This window comes from Podarcis vaucheri (assembly GCF_965113315.1).
Source record: "Podarcis vaucheri genome assembly, chromosome: 7".
NCBI lineage: Eukaryota > Metazoa > Chordata > Lepidosauria > Squamata > Lacertidae > Podarcis > Podarcis vaucheri.
In genome coordinates this window covers 74638345-74658521 of record NC_138765.1, presented here as the reverse complement: position 1 = coordinate 74658521, position 20177 = coordinate 74638345, and the positions used below count along the sequence as shown (strand labels likewise).

General features: G+C 45.8%; 1 protein-coding gene across 3 annotated transcripts in view; it reads right to left on the bottom strand.

Moving 5' to 3' along the window:
* Window positions 1-180: 180 nt before the first annotated feature.
* The window catches only part of SLC35E2B (solute carrier family 35 member E2B), a 24452-nt gene continuing 4455 nt past the window's right edge, over window positions 181-20177 (bottom strand). For 2 of the 3 annotated variants that reach the window (XM_082230284.1, XM_082230283.1), the window contains exons 2-9: window positions 12623-13141; window positions 11201-11336; window positions 8188-8315; window positions 6677-6797; window positions 5354-5407; window positions 3208-3280; window positions 1962-2107; window positions 181-432 (exon numbers count right to left, since the gene is read on the bottom strand). In XM_082230284.1, the coding sequence (XP_082086410.1) occupies window positions 183-432; window positions 1962-2107; window positions 3208-3280; window positions 5354-5407; window positions 6677-6797; window positions 8188-8315; window positions 11201-11336; window positions 12623-12962 (1248 nt within the window). In that variant the 5' untranslated portion in view covers window positions 12963-13141 and the 3' untranslated portion in view covers window positions 181-182. Of the gene's footprint in view, window positions 433-1961; window positions 2108-3207; window positions 3281-5353; window positions 5408-6676; window positions 6798-8187; window positions 8316-11200; window positions 11337-12622; window positions 13142-14882; window positions 14962-20177 lie in introns of those variants that run through there. The other variant, XM_082230285.1, reaches the window with a different exon arrangement.

The following is a 20177-nucleotide window of genomic DNA, read 5'->3' as shown; positions in this document are numbered from 1 at the left end:
ATGTTGACGTGCAACTCATTTTTCTCAACCGCAGAAAAAAGGCCTTGCCCCCAGCAAGTGCCCACAGCCCCGTTAATCGCTGGGATTGTATACGTGACACCCCACCCCAATAAAAACACCCCATGCTTCTCTGCAGCAAAGTTGTGGCCTCATTCGTAGGGTTTCAAGTCCTTGGGGTGGCCTCATTCGTAGGGTTTCAAGTCCTTGGGAATCAGTGGTTCGGTGTCTTCGTTCAAGCTCTGGGATGCCTGGGGAGGAGAGGCTGCTGCCAGGCTCTGAATGGTCTCTTGCTGGTGCTGCTTGGCCTTGTTATAGAGCAGAACCCCAATCGTCACCAGGACAGTCCCGATGGCCGAGAGGCTGGTGATCTTGTTGCCAAACACAATGATGCTTAGCCAGATGGACAGGGCGTGCTTCACCGTGCTGGCAACGCTGGAAACGGAGAGGAAGATGGAGTGAGAAACAAGGTCAGAAAAACAGAGCTAGGCTCCCAGAGCACGTCAGCGGACTGGCTGAGATAGAGAACTGTAGGGCTGCATCCATCACATTGCTTTCAACAGTCAGGCCTTTCGCCACCAAATAATCCCGGAAGATGTAGCTTGTTAAGGGTGCCAAGAGCTGTTAATAGATCCCTCCTTCCCCTTGAGGGGAGACCCCAGGGCCCCCAAAAATTGATAGCCTATCGCTTGAAGATAATGATGATGTAATGGTAAATGTTTCTATGCATATGATTGGAAGAAATTGGAATCTTTTGTGTAAGAAACTTATAAATGGCCCCCCAGGACAGTGTTCAGATTTCTGTGGATTACCTGCTGAACCTATTGCTTGTAAAGTAATAAATCATGGGACTCTTATCTCCTCCTGGCTCCTGAGTTTTATCGGCCAGACCCAGCAGTTTACAGCCGTTTATGGCTTTCTTCGCCCTCACAAAGGTGCACGACCCAAAGTGGTTTATCAATCAACCCTCCTTCCCAGGATACTCTGAGAAGTGTAGCTCTCCTAACAACTTGCAGCACCCTTTGCAAACTACAGCTACCAGGATCCTTTGGGGGAAGCCATGACCATTTAAAGTGGTATAGTGGTGCTTGAAACATATGGGGCCTACATTATGCTCCGGGGAGACTCATGGGGTTGTATGCAATGCTAGACCTACCTAAAGATGTGATGGGGAATTGAACTGGAGACCTTCTGCTTCCAAAGCAGATGCTCTACCACTGAGCTATGCCTCCCCCCTGTCCCCCACAAGGGCCAAATTAAATGTTTGCATTCAGGAGTTTTAGCTCTGGCTCTTCTGCTCCATGACCATTGTTAAGCTTCAGCTTCCAATATAGGGAAGGGCTAATCAGCTTGATTGTGCCCACGGGTACCACATTGGCAGATCTTGCACCCCACTATGCTGTCTTTCTTGCTCGTTAAAACAGCAGGTAAATAAGGAAACCTTTGCCCATGTACTGCACATTATCCAGCAACCTATTATTATTCGCTGTTGATATTAACAACATTCATCAGTCTCTTTATGCTGAAGACAAAATGCCAGAGCAACTTGACGAGATAAACTACAACAAAATTAAAGCAAATTAGAACCAGAAAACTTTTAAAACTTTCAAAACCCATAAAACTCCCATCCAGTTGCAAAGTCCTACCCACTCTATGAAAATACGAGCTCCACCATGGGAGACTGTGTTAATTAACCAAAGGCCTTAGTATGGCATCTGCAGATGGACGAGGATGGCTCCAGGCGGGTCTCCCTGGGGCAAGCATTCCACAGATGGGGAGCCACCACTGAAAAGGCCACCCTCTGCCTACTCAGATCTCAACCTACTGCCAGTGGTCACCTGGTGTAAGTCGCCATAAGAGACCAATCTCTGGTCAAAAAGGCAAGGAAATCCATTGTTTAAATATATGCACACAAATCTTTTTTTTCAAAACACCCAAGACAAAATGCAAGGGGGATTCTTAACCTGAAAGTCACAGGGGAAATCTTTCCCATCAAGGCATAGGCTGTAACACTTTGGAGATGAAACAGCACTCCGTCTATCAGAAGCAGCACAACGACATCCTGGTTGTACTGGAAGCTCTTCCCGCTTCTCCCAATTACTGGCACGTCCTAAGAAGAAAGGAAAGGTAAAGAAAAAGGAAGATAGATGAGAGGCAGTGAAGGCTTCATTAAAACGCACAGAAAGGGATCGCTGAAAAGTAAGGAAACACAGGAAGCTGCCTTGTACAGAGTAAGACCATTGATCACCTAAGCTCAGTATTATTGACTCTGTTTGGCAGCAGCTCTCCAGGTTTTCAGATTCTGGACACTCACATGCATTTTTCCTACATTATTCAGATTTAGATGGTTTCCATTATGTGAAGTTGCTTCCTATATAATTCTCCTAGGGACAGATTTCTTAAAGGGATGTTTCAAAGACAGTTTCCTTTTTGAACAGCAGGGAGAAAAATTGTGGCCTGCTGATGGATGCAGACAAAATACACCGCCTATAAGGTTTCGTATGAACACACAAAGCTGCCTTGTACGGAGTCAGACCATTAGTCCATCTAGCTCAGTGCTGTCTACACTGACTGGCAGCAGCTCTCCAGATTTCAGACATGGATCTCACCCAGCCCTACCTGGAGAGGCCAGGGACTGAACCTGGCACCTTCTGCATGCCAAGCCGATGCTCTGTCACTAACCTCTGGCCCTTCATTGCTAGAAGTCAGAGTCCACAGGTTCCCTCCCCATCCTTGCTTTATGGCGATCAGAGCCCTTCACGTACAGCATGCCAGTATAATCCCCACAACACCTTACAGTGGTACCTCAGGTTAAGTACTTAATTAGTTCCGGAGGTCCGTACTTAACCTGAAACTGTTCTTAACGTGAAGCACCACTTTAGCTAATGGGGCCTCCTGCTGCTGCCGCGCCACTGGAGCACGCTTTCTGTTCTCATCCTGAAGCAAAGTTCTTAACCTGAAGCACTATTTCTGGTTAGCGAAGTCTGTAACCTGAAGCGTATGTAACCTGAGGTACCACTGTAATACAAGCTGGCATTCTTCTTCCCATACTGCTGATCTGGAGAAGGCAAGTAGAGGCTGAGGGACCCTAGCTTGTTTATGGCTGCTTAGTAACAGAGGCAAGATTTGAATTTGGGTGCTTTGAAAATGGAGCAGGACTCTTAAGTTTATAGCGGGGTTGGAGGGGGAAGAATGCACAAAAAATCTCACCATGAAAAAGATCCAAGCTGGAATCAGCATGATCACCGCGGCTGCACTGGTGTAGAACTGAAGCTCAGGAGCGCTATGGAAGTGGTGTTGGTTGGGGAGAATTAATCAAGTGAAATTAGCATTTTGCATGGGCTGCAATGGAAATAACAGTCAGAAGGATGAAACGGGAGACACCCAAACTCAATACACAGCTGAAACTGGAGATGATCTTTAAAAGCAAAACAAAACAAGCTGTGACAGAGCGATGAAGGGTTACCCACAACAGTGATCCATACGTACGGTTCCTTACACATCATACTTTTAAAGCATGTGACTTCCCCCAAAGAGTCATGGGAAGTGTGGTTAGTTAAAGGCACTGGGAATTGTAGCTCTGTATGAATAAACTACAGTTCCCAGGATACTTTTTGAGGCGGTGGGGGAATGTGCTTTAAATGCATGGAAGGTGCATGGCTTATGCTGGGCATCAACACATACAAAACGCTCTAGCTGCACTACGCATTTACAGTAGCATCATGCTATATTAACAGTCATGGCTTCCCCCAAAGAATCCAGGGAGCTGTAATTTTTTATGGGAGCAGAGAGTTGTTAGGAGACTCCTATTCCCCCCATTTCCAGAGTGGCACTACCCAGGGAATTCTGGGAACTGTAGCTCTGGGAGAGGAACAGGGTCTTCCTAACAACTTTCAGCACCCCTCAACAAACCACAGTTCCCAGGATTCTTCAGGGAAAGCCATCACTGTTAAAAGTGGTACAGTTCCCAGAGTTCCCTGGAGACACTCTGGGAATTTCAGCTCTATGAGAGGAAACAGATTGTCGATCACTCTGAAAACGGGATGCCTTTGGAGCCTGCTTTCAGAGGGGATTGAATGAGTGACCAAGCTTCCCACATGGAAAGCAGTTGTGCAGCCAATCCAGATTTATCTCTCCCTGCCCCATATATGATGTCAGGTGGACACGCTTAGGGGAAATAGCCTTGAGTGCCAAACTTGGACCCTTACTAGGCCCCGTTTAGGTCATGGGCTAGAAATTCCACACCCCAGGCTTAGAGACCTGCTTAATTCTTTTAGCTACAAATCCTGCTAAATGAAACAAAATTCCACACAGGAACAAGAAAGCGTCTTTCAGAGGACAGCTAAAGCCTGCTTTGCATGCTTATCTGATCCCGTCCAGTAAATCAGAGGTCAGGGGAAGCTTGAATGGCCCTGGGCGGAGAACCAAAAGGCCCTTTGTCCTGTAACAGGCAGCTCAGTCCAGAGAAAACACAGATGTTGGTCCAAAGTATGAGAGATAAAGAGGGGGGAAGAAGCTGCTGGGTCAGGCCAAGTGGCCCCATCTGGTCCAGCGTTCTGTTCTCACAGTGGCCAACCAGATGCCTCTGAGGAAACCCAATGGCAGGAACTGAGCACAAGAGCAACTCTCGCCACTAGCGATTCCCAGCCAATTCAGAGGCATTCGAAAGTGAAAGCAGAACAGAGTCATTGCTGATCTGGTGGAACAAGAGACTAGGGCCCTGCGGGACTTGACATCTTTCCGCAGGGCCTGTAAGACAGAGCTGTTCCACCAGGCCTTTGGCCAAGGCACAGTCTGACCCCCCCTCCTTTGGAAATCCTGACAGAACTCTAGCCCAATGGTTGCCATTAATTTGATTTGAACTGATTTTAGAATGAATTGATTTTAGAATGCTGTGTTACTTTTATTGTTGTTAGCAGCTCTGAGCCCGGCTTCGGCTGGGGAGGGCGGGATATAAATAGATTATTATTATTATTATTATTATTATTATTATTATTATTATTATTATTATTATTAGCAGCCACGGATAGCCTTCTCCTCCCTGATTTTGTCTAATCCTCAATAATCCGTGCTGTCTTGGGCTGATGCGAGTTGGAGTCCAACGACACCTGAAGGGCATCACATGGAAAACCCTTGCAGTAACCCAAACGATGAGAAGAGTCCTAGCCCTCTCACATGCTAGGAGCCAAGGAACTCGCTAAGACCTCTGTGAAGAAAGAGATGGATTTAGGACGGTTCCGAGAGCCCTCCTAAACTGGCTGCTGTCCTCTGAGGGAGCTGGCAAAACAAGAAGGACTCGCCAATGGTTCATCAACGTGGAGGGGCTTTTGGTTTCTGAAATACGACAGGTACTTACGAGAAGCGATACTTGTCTCCGCTGAGCAGTTTTTTGGAGAAAACGTTCTGCAAGCTGCAAGGGGGGAGGAAACCACACGTTTGTTTATGAGAAGGAACACGGTTTGTGTGTGCGTGCAGGCGTATATGTGTGCGTGCGTGGAATGATTATTATCATTTATTAGACTTGCTGCTACACAAAGGTCTCCGACCAAGTTGCACAACTCAGGGTGGCCTGAGGCCTGCCGCTAATTCTCAGCCTAACCTACCTCACAGGGCTGTTGCAAGGGAAACTATGTAAGCCACATTGAGCCCCTTTGTGGAAAGGTAGGGATATAAATCCAGTAAGCAGATAAATTAAATTAGGAACACCCCCCTCCACTTATGCACTCACGTATGACTATTTTACATGCCGTGAAATAAATAACTAAATGAATAAATGGGCCTTCCCTCACTCAGGGCTGCTGCCTGGAAGTCACTCGGAGCTGCTGCTGGAGTGAGGGAGGGCAGACTTTGATCAACCAGCGGCACGGGGTGGAGGGCACCTTTTCTCTGCCTCTGCCATGCAGGTGCATCCTGGCACCAGTTTCGCTGGGCACCTTTCCTGGCCCTCCCCCTCCGTGGCCAGCCACAGCCGCTGTGTGCGCTGGCTGCCTTCAGGGAGGCAGGCAGGTTCGGTACAGGCCAGGCAGCGGCCGCAAGCAATTTCCAGGGTGGGTCTCTCTCCCTCCTCCCCATGTGCCCTCCCTATTCAAGTGGGGTGCTCCCCACTTTACACGATTCCACTTTCTAGGCCCGTCGTGTAAATGTGGGGGATACATGCATACAATGAACAGAATTAATGGAATTATAGAACTGTTAGGAGTTGAAAGGCACCTAAAATGTCCTCCAGCCCAGCCCCTATAACTCATATAAAACACCTGTGATTCATATCTATACCTACTACACGCACACGGACATACGCACATTAACAGAGGAAACACTGTCTCTTTGTCTGTCTGTCTGTCTGTCTGTCTGTCTGTCTGTCTGTCTGTCTGTCTTTCTTTCTTTCTTGTATACACAACACACTCATCCCACACACTTCTGTCTGCAGTCTCCAATATACCGTATTTTCCCATGTATAAGACTCTATTTTTTCCTTAGAAATAGCAGGCCAAAATTGCGGGTCACCTTATACACGGATAGCAGAGAGGGGACGGGCGATTGGTGGCAGCAGCCAGTAGGAGATCGGCAGCGGCGATTTGGGCAATCCCCCGCCCCAATTTATTTATTTTTTGCAGTCCTAAAAAATAAGGGTTGTCTTATACATGGGAGCGTGTTATATGCAGAAAAATACAGTACTTACCAGTCCATGATGTTTGTAGACAAAGCTGCTGAGAAGCCTAGGACGTTGAAGCTCAGCTCTGTCGCAGTGCACAAAGCGAGCCCTCCCATGACGGGGAGAAGAGACAGGTTTACGAGCAATCCTTTGTAGGGGGAAGGGGTTGATCGGAGAGGGAGGGGGAAGGAGGCAAAGTGGGGGGAAACAGATCCAAACAAAAACAGGTTAAAAAAAATACACACTGCATTTTTAAAGGCAATAAATCAGGCCACAGCCATATTTCCAAAGCTGCTTAGCATTTGGGTCATGGTTATGTAAGCTCAGGGACCCCAGAGATTGGGGTGACCTGTTGAGATTTAGGATGGACAGATCAGGACAAACAGAAGGGAGCCCTTCGCCACACGTAGGATTTGCTGCCCCAACGGCCTGGCTTGCAAGTGGATTTGGCTGGTGGTCTGGAGTCCTATCTCCCCTTGTCCCCTGCTGGTTCCACCTGGGCAAAGTTTGACAGGTGGGCACATCCTAAAGACAGCAGGCGAGCCTTTCTCGACTAGCACCATGCAAGGGGCTTCACAAGAGCTACCATTTCCAGAGTGGTGTAACAGACAATTCCCTGCTCCCAGGGAACTCTGGGAGTTGTAGCTGTATGAGGGGAATGGGGGCACTTAACACATAGCTGTCAACTTTTCCCTTTTCTTGCGAGGAATCCTATTTGGAATAAGGGAATTTTCCTTTAAAAAGGGGAAACATTGACAGCTATGTCAGTGTTTCCCAAACGTTTTTGGGCAACGGCACACCTGTTTACTGAAAAAAAATCTCGCGGCACACCACCATTAAAGCCCCGCCCCGTGACGTCAGCGCGCAGCGTCACGCCGGGAGGGACGCACAAAAGTGAAAGTTTTTTCCCTCCCCCTTGCCGGGGAACCTCCAAGCTTTGGGCAGGCAGGCAGGCAGAGCTGGGAAGGGGGTTTCCAGGGGACACGGCAGCTCCTCGAAAGGCTTCTCTCAGCTGCGCTCAATCCTCCTCGGAGAGGATTTCCCCTCCGGTCCCATGCCTTCGTTTGGGGCATCGCTCCGGCTGCTCCCTCTCCCGCCGCGCAGGAGCGATGCCTCTCTCTGGCTCTCCCTCCGCGCAGGCTGAGGGAGGGAGGTGCGCGTGTGACCCGTCTCTGCTGGGAGACCAAACCCAGCGAGGCAGAGTCGCGCGGAGGCGCCCAGGCAGCGCTGCCGGCTGTGAGGAGGAGCGCCAGGCAGCAGCAGGAGGCGCGGCCTCTCCTCGCCGCCGCCGCCCCGCCTCTTGCCGCCCGACTCGCCCGCCTCCCTCCAGGCATCTCGCGGCACACGAGGCAACGTCTCACGGCACACTCGTGTGCCGCGGAACACCGGTTGGGAAACACTGAGCTATGTCTTAACACCTCTCAGCACCCTTAACAGAGTTCCCAGGATGCTTTGGAGGAAGCCATTACTGTTTATAGTGACGTGATACAGCTTTAAATGGATAGTGTAGATGCGGCCTAAGTTTCAGCAAGACTTACCTGTGTACTCTCCTAAAATCATGCGGGACATGATGACGGTAAAAATGGGGGCAGAGCTTTTCACTGTCTCAGCAAAGGAGACAGCTACGTTCTTCAGACTGACTAGGCCCAAGACCACAGTTGCAAACCTGAAAAGAGAAGAAGGGTAACGAAGTTTTAAATAACACAGTTTTGTTTTGTTTTTGTGTGTGTGTTTATAAAAGCAAAACACCCATTCTCAGCTGCTTACAACATGTTTAGATATGCACACTTTCAGGGGGAAATGTATTTTTAGAAAGACATATTTTTGAGAAAATATATTCAGAATGACATATTTAAATAGGGAGTGAAGTATTTTAAAAAGAATTTTAAAAAGAATTTTAAAAAGAAATTCACAGACTGACAAATGAACACATGCAAAAGTGAAGCAGACTCAAATCTGTTTATTCCAATGCGAGATATAAAGTAGCCACATTATTTCATATATATATATATATATATATATATATATATATATATATATATATATATATATATATATATATATTTGCTTTCGTAGATTTTCACGGGTACAGGAATGCAGGTTTTGGTGTCTTCGGGTGTCTTCCCGTGTAAGAGTCGGGGTGTCTGTGCGACGTTTCGACGAGGTCTCACTCGTCATCTTCAGGCTGGTGCTTTCGGCTTCTTGTTACTGGAACAGAGCAGAGTCTGGTGTTTGAGTTCCTATAAATACTGTTGAGGGGTGTGGTGTATAGCCTCCAACGTTCTGGGCAGAGAGGAAGTTCCTAGATTAGTGTGCCTTTTCTTCTTTTGTTCCTTAATTACTTGAGGGATATCTTGGGTGATTTCATGAGTGATATTCTGAATACCACTGGGTGGGTCATTAAGTGTAGATTAGTTGCTAAAGCTTTCGTGTCTTGACCTCTTGAGCTTGTGAAGAGTTTTTCTGAGAAGATGGCTGTGCTGCATTTAGTTGTGCTCTGGCTTGGCTTCGTGTATAGGGGCGAGCTGTGGTTTTGTGCCTTGTGCCAGCCAGATCTGTGTAGGGATTGCAGGGGGGTGCAGCATCCGGAGGTGCCACTATAGTTTGGCTACTGGATGGAGTCTGTAATATGTCTGTGGAGAGGGTCTGGGTTTGGGTCTGGTGTGGTTGATTGGTGACGGCGTTCTGTGTGCCTCTGGTTCTGGTGTCGGTTTTTGTGGGGAGGGCTAATTTCCAGATGTCTGGCAGGCGGGACGTGTCGTCACGCTTGTTCATGTTGTGAGGGTGTTTCTCTATCTCGATGGCTTCCATGATTATTCTCTTGTGGTGATGTTCCATGTTAAAGAGCAATTTGGAATCTGCAAAATTAATTTCGTGTCCTGTTTCTTTCATGTGTTGGAAAAGAGAGGAAGTTTTTTCTTCTTTTTTGACGGCATTCTTGTGTTCTGCGATACGTGCATTTATTCGTCTGTTTGTTTGTCCAATGTACGTGGCTTGGCAGACTTTGCATGAAATACCCTGCAAAGTCTGCCCAGCCACGTACATTGGACAAACAAACAGACGAATAAATGCACGTATCGCAGAACACAAGAATGCCGTCAAAAAAGAAGAAAAAACTTCCTCTCTTTTCCAACACATGAAAGAAACAGGACACGAAATTAATTTTGCAGATTCCAAATTGCTCTTTAACATGGAACATCACCACAAGAGAATAATCATGGAAGCCATCGAGATAGAGAAACACCCTCACAACATGAACAAGCGTGACGACACGTCCCGCCTGCCAGACATCTGGAAATTAGCCCTCCCCACAAAAACCGACACCAGAACCAGAGGCACACAGAACGCCGTCACCAATCAACCACACCAGACCCAAACCCAGACCCTCTCCACAGACATATTACGGACTCCATCCAGTAGCCAAACTATAGTGACACCTCCGGATGCTGCACCCCCCTGCAATCCCTACACAGATCTGGCTGGCACAAGGCACAAAACCACAGCTCGCCCCTATACACGAAGCCAAGCCAGAGCACAACTAAATGCAGCACAGCCATCTTCTCAGAAAAACTCTTCACAAGCTCAAGAGGTCAAGACACGAAAGCTTTAGCAACTAATCTACACTTAATGACCCACCCAGTGGTATTCAGAATATCACTCATGAAATCACCCAAGATATCCCTCAAGTAATTAAGGAACAAAAGAAGAAAAGGCACACTAATCTAGGAACTTCCTCTCTGCCCAGAACGTTGGAGGCTATACACCACACCCCTCAACAGTATTTATAGGAACTCAAACACCAGACTCTGCTCTGTTCCAGTAACAAGAAGCCGAAAGCACCAGCCTGAAGATGACGAGTGAGACCTCGTCGAAACGTCGCACAGACACCCCGACTCTTACACGGGAAGACACCCGAAGACACCAAAACCTGCATTCCTGTACCCGTGAAAATCTACGAAAGCAAATATATATATATATATATATATATATATATGAACAAATAAATAAATGACAAGCACACCTCTCCTTAGGGGTCAGCAACCTCAGTCTTGCAGGCCAAATGTGGCCCTCCAGTCCTCTCTATCTGGCCCTCAGAACTCTCTTCAAGCATTTTTGCCTGGCCTGATTATGTCTTTGAACTCATAGTGTGTGTGTGTGTGTATATAAGCTAGCTTCGTGGGGAAAGGTAAAAATTTACATGTGTTGCCCTGGCCGCTTTAAAAAACAACAACAAAACTTCTGGCCCCATCAACCCCTAGCATGGGGCCCTCAGAATGTTGCCCATAAGTGAATATGGCCTTTAGGATTAAAAACAACAACAACAACAACAACAAAATCCCCATTCTTGCTGCTCAGGTGGACATTCTCCTTTGCGTTGAAACAGAGGTCCAGATACAAGATCTGAGGTGAAAGAGTGTGTGTGACCTTTAGATTACTTTATTGCATTTTTTTTTATTACTGATGAAAGATACCACCTCCTTTTTAGACACTGGGAAAAGGAACGGTGGTTTCCCCATCCCTGCCTTAGAAAAATTTCTAGCCGCTTCTTACCTCATCAGCCCAACAAACAACATGATCATGAGGAAGTTGGGAGGGTATGAGACGCGGGTCTTGTGTTGGTAGAGGCAGCAAGGGACGAACATTTTGACACAGCCGATGAAAGTGGTAGACAGCATCTGAACAGCGCCTGGGAGGATCAGAGCCAGAATGAGACAGAGCCTTACCTCCCCCTGTTGCTCTCCCTCCCATTCAAAAAACCTGCATGTAAGGCTTGGTTATGCTCTATGATAAATATGGGGCTTGAACATTCAAACACCCCATAGACCCTTACTGTCATCTTACTGTTTTGGTGGGGAGGGCTCAGTGGCACATCATCTACTTCTCATGCAAAAGGCCCCACATTCAATCCCAGGAATCTCCATGTGGGGCTGGGAGAGACTCACAGAGCTTCAGTTCCTAGAGCGGTTTAATCATCAAGGCTTCTTCCCAGGGAATTCTGGGAATTGTAGCCCTGTGAGGGGAATTGGGGCCTCTTCAACGTCTCTCAGCACCCTTAACGAACTACAGCTCCCAGGATTCTCTGGGGGAGGCCATGAATGTTTAAATGCTGCTTTAAATATATAGTGCAGATGGGCTGTTGCCTGGATACAACTGAAGATATATATCCCACTGTTACTCAAACACACACAAATAAACCATGTATACTGGTTGCAATCGTCAGCTTGCCACTTAAAAGAACAACAACACAAACAAACAAACAAACAAACAAACACATGCATAAAGGTTTGCTCCAAGCTATGTTAGTCAGGCTGCAGTAGTACCATGGAAATCAAGTGAGCAGGCCTGCTCTAACTCCAGCCCGTTGGTTTCAAAGGGAGTAAAAAGTTACTAACTTTGTTTAGATCCAACCCATTTTGTACACCAGGGATGGGGAACTGGTGTCCCCACAGATGCTGAAGGAGTCCCTCAGCCCCAGTCTGCATGGCCAACAGTCAGGGATGATGGGAGTTGTAGTGTGGCAAGACCTGGAGCTTCCCCATCCTGACCCAAACTGTGTGTACAAGGTGTGGGGAACCTTTTGCCTTCCAGATGTTGCTGAACTGCAACCCTCAGGATGATGGGAGCTGTAGCTTGGCAACATCTGGAAGGCCAAAGGTTCCCCACACCATTTTCACAGAGCCATAGGATCGTGGAACAGGTAGCTCACAACTTACGTGCATTTAACTTCGGTGCATTCAGCTGGACAAATATTAAAATTAAAAAGGGGGGGAGACGGGGTGGGCGTCTGAGAAAAATGAGTTTAGCAATCCCATCTGCCATGGGACCTAAAGTGTTTTGACTATATGTGGTTGTGGCTTCGTGCCCTATTCCTGGAATGTAACGCCTGAGTAAGTTGAGAGACGCCCGCATTGTAGAGCAGGAAGGAACCCCAAAGGTCGTCTGGTTTGACCCCCTGAAAGAAGAAGTAGTTACCCAGCATGCTCGGCTCCCCTTCCAGCAGCGAAAGGATGTACTTGTTAAGAAAAAGTGTGCAAAAGCTGAAGAAAAACCACAAGGTGAGGTAGATGAGTGCATGGGAGTTCCAGATGCCCAGGTCTGACTCAATGACAGTGGTTTCAGTGATGGTGATCTTCAAAACGTTCTCCTCCGGGACACTTTCGCTCCTGGCGATGACGTACTTCTCGTTCCGGGAATGGAAGAAGGAGCCGAGCTGGAAAAACCCTTTGCTTTTGGGCTTCTCCTCCAGGAGAGAAGAAGCGGCGGCGACACTGTCAGCATTCTCCAAATTCTGGACGCTTGCGAGGGAGGCCATCTTGAGGCCCCAAAACAACAGCTGGTTGTCTGGGCCCAGAGAACATCGGCCAAATGCAAAGCTCTGCTTAAGTGGGGAGAAAGGTTCAGTGCCTCCAGCAGTCCACACAGGCTATCCTCCAAAGTTGTTCTTGCTCACAGGGAACTTCAAGTGCTCTTTCCAGAGTACACTTCCATTCCCTGCATTAAACAAATAAATATATATTTTAAAAAATCCCCCCCCAAAAAAAATTTAAAGAAACACCCCTCCTAAAAGGTTTGTGAAATTTGATTTCACATTTCCTAGGGATTATGATTTCAGAAGCCAGTCTAGTCATTATTATTATTATTATTATTATTATTATTATTATTATTATTTTACTGTGCTCCATAAAATGTGTTCTTATAGTTGCCTGGGATCTTTTCATAAAGGGCAGTCTATAAAACTGAATAAATAAATAAGAAATAATAGTCCACAGTCAGTGTTGTACATTGTTAGAGTGTCACGCTAGGACCTGGGAGACCAGGGTTCAAATCCCCCACTAAGCCATGAAGCTCACTAGCAGTGTTAGATACTGGGATAGAAAAGCTAGGAGCCAAATGGCTTCTGGGACCTGGGTTGTGGGCGCCAAAACAGAATGTCTAGTCACCACTGGGGACGGGGGTCAGCAACACTTTTTATTTACTATTTTCATAAGCATGAATTAATACGCAATTCACATAAGTGACACATTGTTAATATCACATTTTTAGCAGAAACTGTTAATACATGTTTATTTTGGTGTTTACGATAAAAATGCTGGTACCATACTTCAGTTTTCAAAACACTCTACTCTTTATTGTTAAACTTCTTAACATATTCTAGATTCAGGTAGGTAGCCGTGGTGGTCTGACGCAGTTGAAATAAAATAATAATAATAATAATTGTCTAGTAGCACCTTATAGACCAACTAAGTTTGTTCTGGTATAAGCTTTTGTGTGCATGCACACTTCTTCAGATACAAACTTAGTTGGTCTATAAGGTGCTACTAGATACCTTTTTATTTTTATTCCTTAACATATTGTCTATCTTTAACATATACTTCGAGGCTTCAAAGCACATCTGTTTCAGTAATCCTTGAGTGTCAGCCGGGCGCAAAAAAATGCCACCCAGACTTTTTGAGGAGAATCTTTAGGTGCAAAATGTGCCTGGCGCCCTGCTATTTTCGAACACTGCTCACTGGGTGCCCTTGGGCCAGTCAGGGCCTTTTGGCCTAACCTACCTCAGAAGTCTGTTGTGAGGATTAAACACAGAGGGAAGAGAACCATGTATGCCACCATGTAAGGTGAGATATAAATGCATTAAATAATATAGATTCTTATAAAATTCTCTGCTAAATCTGTGATTTTCAGTTCCTCCCCCCTAAAAAAAACACACTTTAAAATGCACACAATGGAAGTATTTGCCGTTGAGTTGTCATTCTTAGAAATGTTTACAAAAATTCCAAGTAACGCTTCACAGCTGTTTGAACAGACTGGGCTATAACGCTATAAGTTTTACTCAAGAGTAGACCCACTGAAATTAATGGTCCTAAAGTGATCATACGCAAATTGGGCAGTGTGTTTAAATCACAGTATGACACTGTGCAAATATACTTAAAAAGTACAATGGGGCTTCATGCCAGTTAAACATGTATAGAATTACAGCCTAAGATTTATTTCTTCAGCTGCTTACACACACCCAAATCAAATGTTTCGGTTCAAATCCTGAAGGTAGTTGGCAGGGGAGCGTATTTTTGGGATGCAAGGCCTCTTGGGAATTTGAAGCCTCTTGAAGAAACCCACAACAACATTTTAAAGCCGTTGCACAGATCTCGTTCCAAGCGCCAGCTCAACAAAACCACAGCGGGTTGACTAAAACTGGCTTCTAGACAAATAAATCAAGAGGTAATGAAATATTTACCCTCTAACCTCCTCAGCAGTTTTGCAAGAAGCTGGAAAATGGAACAGGGAAGACGGCTGCCATAAGAACTTTAACCAGTTGGCTGAGCTATTAAGTTGGCATCGAGACAGATGCGGGGGAAGGAAAGAACACAGAACAAGCCAGTGATTATATGCCACGTATTTTGGAAATTCTTTCTCAGCCCCCAATCTCACTCTCTGCCAGAATGTATGTCTGCATTTTCAAAAACAACGAGGTCGAAAACAATACTTTGTGGTTACTACAGCGGCAAAAAGACACTCATAACATTTCCCACTGTTTAGGTACCTTGGAATAGAGATGGAGGAGGGTCAGAGAGAACCACACACAGAGAAAAATATTTGAAAGTTCTGTTAAGGGGCTCTCCACCCCATAAAGTGAGTGTGATGCGATCCTGCTGTGCGGTGGGCAATGTGGCACAGTGGTTAGGGCGGTGGACTGGGGAGACCCGAGTTCACCCCCACCCCTGCTGGGCTGTGATGTTAATGGCGTGACCTCAGGCGACAAGCCACCAAATCTGAGCCAAACTTACCTCACAAGGTTGTTGTGAGTATAAAAGGGGGGAGAGGACCATGCTTGCCTCTTTGAGCTCCTTGGAGAAATGATGGGGTATAAAATGTAATAAAGTAGTAAGAAATAAATGAAATGTGGGGGATAGCAATTGATTAAATTGTAAATTGCTTCAGGGTGTGCCATGGGAAGCAATTCATAAATTAAATGCACAATAGCTTATATTTTTGGAAGCTTATATCGTTGGAAGCAGTGTTTAAGGGGGCTTGACCCTAAAAAGGAACCAAGTAATAGTAGACTGGCCATATCTGTACAGTGGTACCTCGGGTTAAGTACTTAATTTGTTCCGGAGGTCCGTTCTTAACCTGAAACTGTTCTTAACCTGAAGCACCACTTTAGCTAATGGGGCCTCCTGCTGCCGCCACGCTGCCGGAGCACGATTTCTGTTCTCATCCTGAAGCAAAGTTCTTAACCTGAGGTAATATTTCTGGGTTAGCAGAGTCTGTAACCTGAAGCGTATGTAACCCAAGGTTCACTGTATATAGTTTCCATACACCCACCTGCATTAGTTATTTAAAACAGTACAATATTACTTTAACAGTCATGGCTTTCCCCCTGGGAACTGTAGTTCATAAAGGGTGCCGAGAGTTGTTAGGAGACCCCCGTTCCCTCACAGAGACCCCCGTTCCCTCACAGAGCTACGATTCTCAGAGTTGTTCTGGGAAGAGGGATTAACCCACTTCTGGTGGTGAATGGGAAGCCTGGACTTTGAAAGTCATCTAATCTTCCTTGCTGTATTATACTGTATTGTTTTAATTAGTGTTTTTATAGTTGTTTTGATTTTGTGTGGAGTGCCCTACCTGGGTGGATGGAGCAGCCAAGTAATTTCGTTGTCCCCGAGAGGGGGCAATGACAATAAAGATATTATTATTATTATTATTATTATTATTATTATTATTATTATACAGTGGGACCTCCGGTTACAAACTTAATCGTTCTGGAGGTCCATTTGTAACCCCAAACTGCTCATAACATGAGGCGCGCTTTCGCCACCGGCACATGACTTCGACTCGCATCCCGGGGCAAAGTTTGCAACAAGGGACATCTACTTCCGGGTTAGCAGAGCTTGTAACCCGCAGCGTTCACAAGGAGGACAGTACGTAACACAAGATTCCACTATGGGAAATAGATGTCCTGCCAACCTAGCAGTTCGAAAGCACGTAAAAGTGCAAGTAGATAAATAGGTACCACACGGCGTTTCCGTGTGAAGCTGTACGCCGGCTCCCTCAGCCAATAAAGCGAGATGAGCGCCGCAACCCCAGAGTCAGTCACGACTAGACCTAATGGTCAGGGGTCCCTTTACCTTTTTAACAACTCTCAGAACCAGAAAAGATACAAAGTATGTTTGCCAAGAAGCAGCATAGCTGTTCAGAATAGGTGCATTTGCTATGTAATTGCAAGGCTTTCCTCTTTCGGGTGCAACAGAATCCAGCTTATTATATGGCTCAGGTGAATGGAAAAGGGTCGGCTGGTGGCAAGGTCCTTCAGAGGGCATTCTATCCCAAACCATCACTCAGACCACCCTATCCCAAACCATCGTTTCAGATCAATGAGGACTCAGAATTCTAGTTATAGGCCTGTGAGGGTTCCGAATTCCAGGGAGAAACTTGTGATTGGTCAGAGGGTTCTGGCTCGAGTATACTGTATATGTTCTGGCAGTGAACTGTCTGGAGTCAGTCATTTGCCAGGGGGCGAAGAGCATGCAAAACCTAAGGGGAAGCCAAGGGGAGTCTCCAGGGGGACTACTCCAAGATAGCTGCTGTTGGTCTAGCCAGAAGCTGACTATTAGCCTCAGGAAGCTGGAAGACTTTCAGGTGAAGCAACCATGACATCTTTGATTGTGACCAAGTCCTGGTCTTTAACCAGACGGAAGACTTCACCAGAAAGCTGAAGCAAACCTAAGGGTAGTAGGAGTGACAGCTGAAAAGACTCTGCTTTACTACTACTACTACTACTACTACTACTAATATTAATAATAATAATTATTTATTATTTATACTCCCGCCCATCTGGTTGGGTTTCCCCAGCCACTCTGGGTGGCTCCCAACTGAATATTAAAAACACAACACAGCATTAAACATTAAAAACTTCCCTAAACAGGGCTGCCTTCAGATGTCTTTTATCCTTTCTGTGGCCCCGTGACCAGAAGTAACTAGGGCAGGAGACCAGCAAAACTGGCTAGTAGCTTTGCTTAGCCTTCAAAGAACGAGGGCAACTCTATAGCCACCTCTTTTGAAGCAGCAATGATAAAATTTAAAGTATTAATGTTCAAGCAACTGTATACTTTGAGCGACAGTGACCTATTTAAGCAAGAATCAAAGCCAAGAGCTGTTTACTTTGCAAGTAAATCTTACATTTAATATTTTTAAACATTTTAATATTTTTAAATATTTTAATATTTTTAAATATTTTAATATTTTTAAATATTTTAATATTTTTTAATATTTTAATATATTAATATATTTTTAAAAAGTATTTGGTACAGTTCTGTGGGTCTGTTCATCTCCTCTATCCCACTACTATATGTAGTAGATTAGTAGGTTAGTAGATTAGTAGTAGGTTAAAGGAACAAGCTGCGACAGTATCCACAGTAAAGTAAAAAGTTAGGCAAAGCAGGTATATTTACTTTAAACTGTATGAGGCAGGGAGCCTATGGGAGTTCATAAGAAATTGGTAGGATAGTAAACAGTGGCTGGGTCCAGCAGGTAAGATCCTGCACAAGCTCCTATTCTTCTTGTTTTCCCTTTTTCTTTTATAACTTACCTCACTGCTTTCCAGATTTATATTTAACTATAAGCTATCCCAAGAGCTAGATGAAAAGTGTTCTTAATAAAATAAAAATTATTTCTTCTGGTGCTCTGCTCTTAACTTTTTGTGCTGATAGCTCTTGCTGATTTGTGTGATTTCTCGGGGGGGGGGGGAGTGTGCTTTCTACTTCACCTAATTTTGCGGGATATGTTTTATCGTCTACCATTTCAATGTGCAAGGAGCCTCCTCAAGTTTAACAAAGAATAGGGTTGGGTCCAGAGTGACTAAGGTAGTTGAACGTAGTGTTTAGTGAAATCAATTGAAAGTAAGTCATGAATCATTTGTCCCACTCATTTCAATGGTGCCCCTAGTTCAAATAACTTAGAAGATTTGACATATTTGCAGAGGCTAGGTCTATCCTATTTCTGAATGAAGAACTGTGAGGCAGGTGCTGGGATTTTGTGGATGAGGCGGGAAGAAGAAGAGTGCTTCAGAGAAGAGTTTTTATCAAGAACAAGACGGCCAGAACTGCCACTGATATCAACTGTAATGCTAAGATCTGTAACTTTTAAGATGTTCCATTTCCCACTCCCCCCCACTCATTTCCCCCTCGTGCTTCAAATCTCTTTATATTGTAACCTGGGGGCAGAGACAATCAGTTTTGAAAGCCACTTTGAGAGACCCTTTGGATACAGGGTGGGACACACATGCTATAAATCAATAAATAGCATTTGCTGCGGGAGGCAGTGGAAGACAGGAGTGCCTGGCGTGCTCTGGTCCATGGGATCACGAAGAGTCGGACACGACTAAACAACAACAAAAGCTAAGTAGAACCTCCATGTACATGCACAGAACCACAAGGGAGCTACGTAGCTCTCATGCCCTGTTTCAACAGGCCTCTGGCCACCCTCTGTTGGAAACGGGACACTTGGCTAGATGGGACTTTAACCTAATCCAGCAGGGTGCTTATTAAGTAATGAGGAAGATTAGATAAAGTCATGATGGTAAAGGCAAGTCTATCAGCATTCAGTTAGTCACGATTTCTAAACAGACCTTCCATATGCAAAGGCCATTTTGCCTTTTTTTCTTTCCTAATGGGACAGTTTCAACTTACATAATTCTCAGAGTCAGGGCATAGCCCCAGGCACACAATTTTTTTCAGGGGGCGTGAACCAGGCACCCCCATGCAGGTGACCCCAGCATAGCCCGGCATGCTGCTCCTTTCTACCCGCCAAGGGCCACATTGGCCAGCCGGGCTCCCCCACCCCACCCCGTGTAGGCAGGCAGGAGGCACAGAGTGGCCCTGCTTTGCTCTGTCCAGTCCTCACCGTGGCGTCGCTGGTGAGGACTGGGCCAGTTCCCTCCCCCCCGCCCACACACACACGGCCCGGACACTGCCAACCAAGATTCCATCAATGGTGTCTCCCAAAAATTTTACATATCACTTGGGAAGACAGGTGGATTAATACCAGTGCACTGGAAGAAGCAAAGATCACCAGTGTCAAAGCAATGATTCTTCAATATCAACTTCATTGGATTGGTCATGTTGTTCAGATGCCTGATTATCGTCTTCCAAAGCAACTACTCTATTCCAAACTTAAAAATGGAAAGTGTAATGCTGGTGGTCAACAAAAGAGGTTCAAGAACTCTCTCAAGGCAAATCTAAAAAAATGTATTATAAACACTGACAACTGGGAAACACTGGCCTGCAAGTGCTCCAATTGGAGAACAGCCTTTACCAAAGGTGCCATGGGCTTTGAAGACGCTCAAACTCAGGACGAAAGGGGAAAATGTGCTAAGAGGAAAACCCTCACCATGATTAACTCCCGCCTGGAAACCTATGTCCCCACTGTGGAAGGATGGGTGGATCCAGAATTGGCCTCACAGTCACTTACAGACACTGTTAAGACCGTGTTCATGGCTACGAGTGATCGCCAAAGAAGAAGAGGAACATGTAAA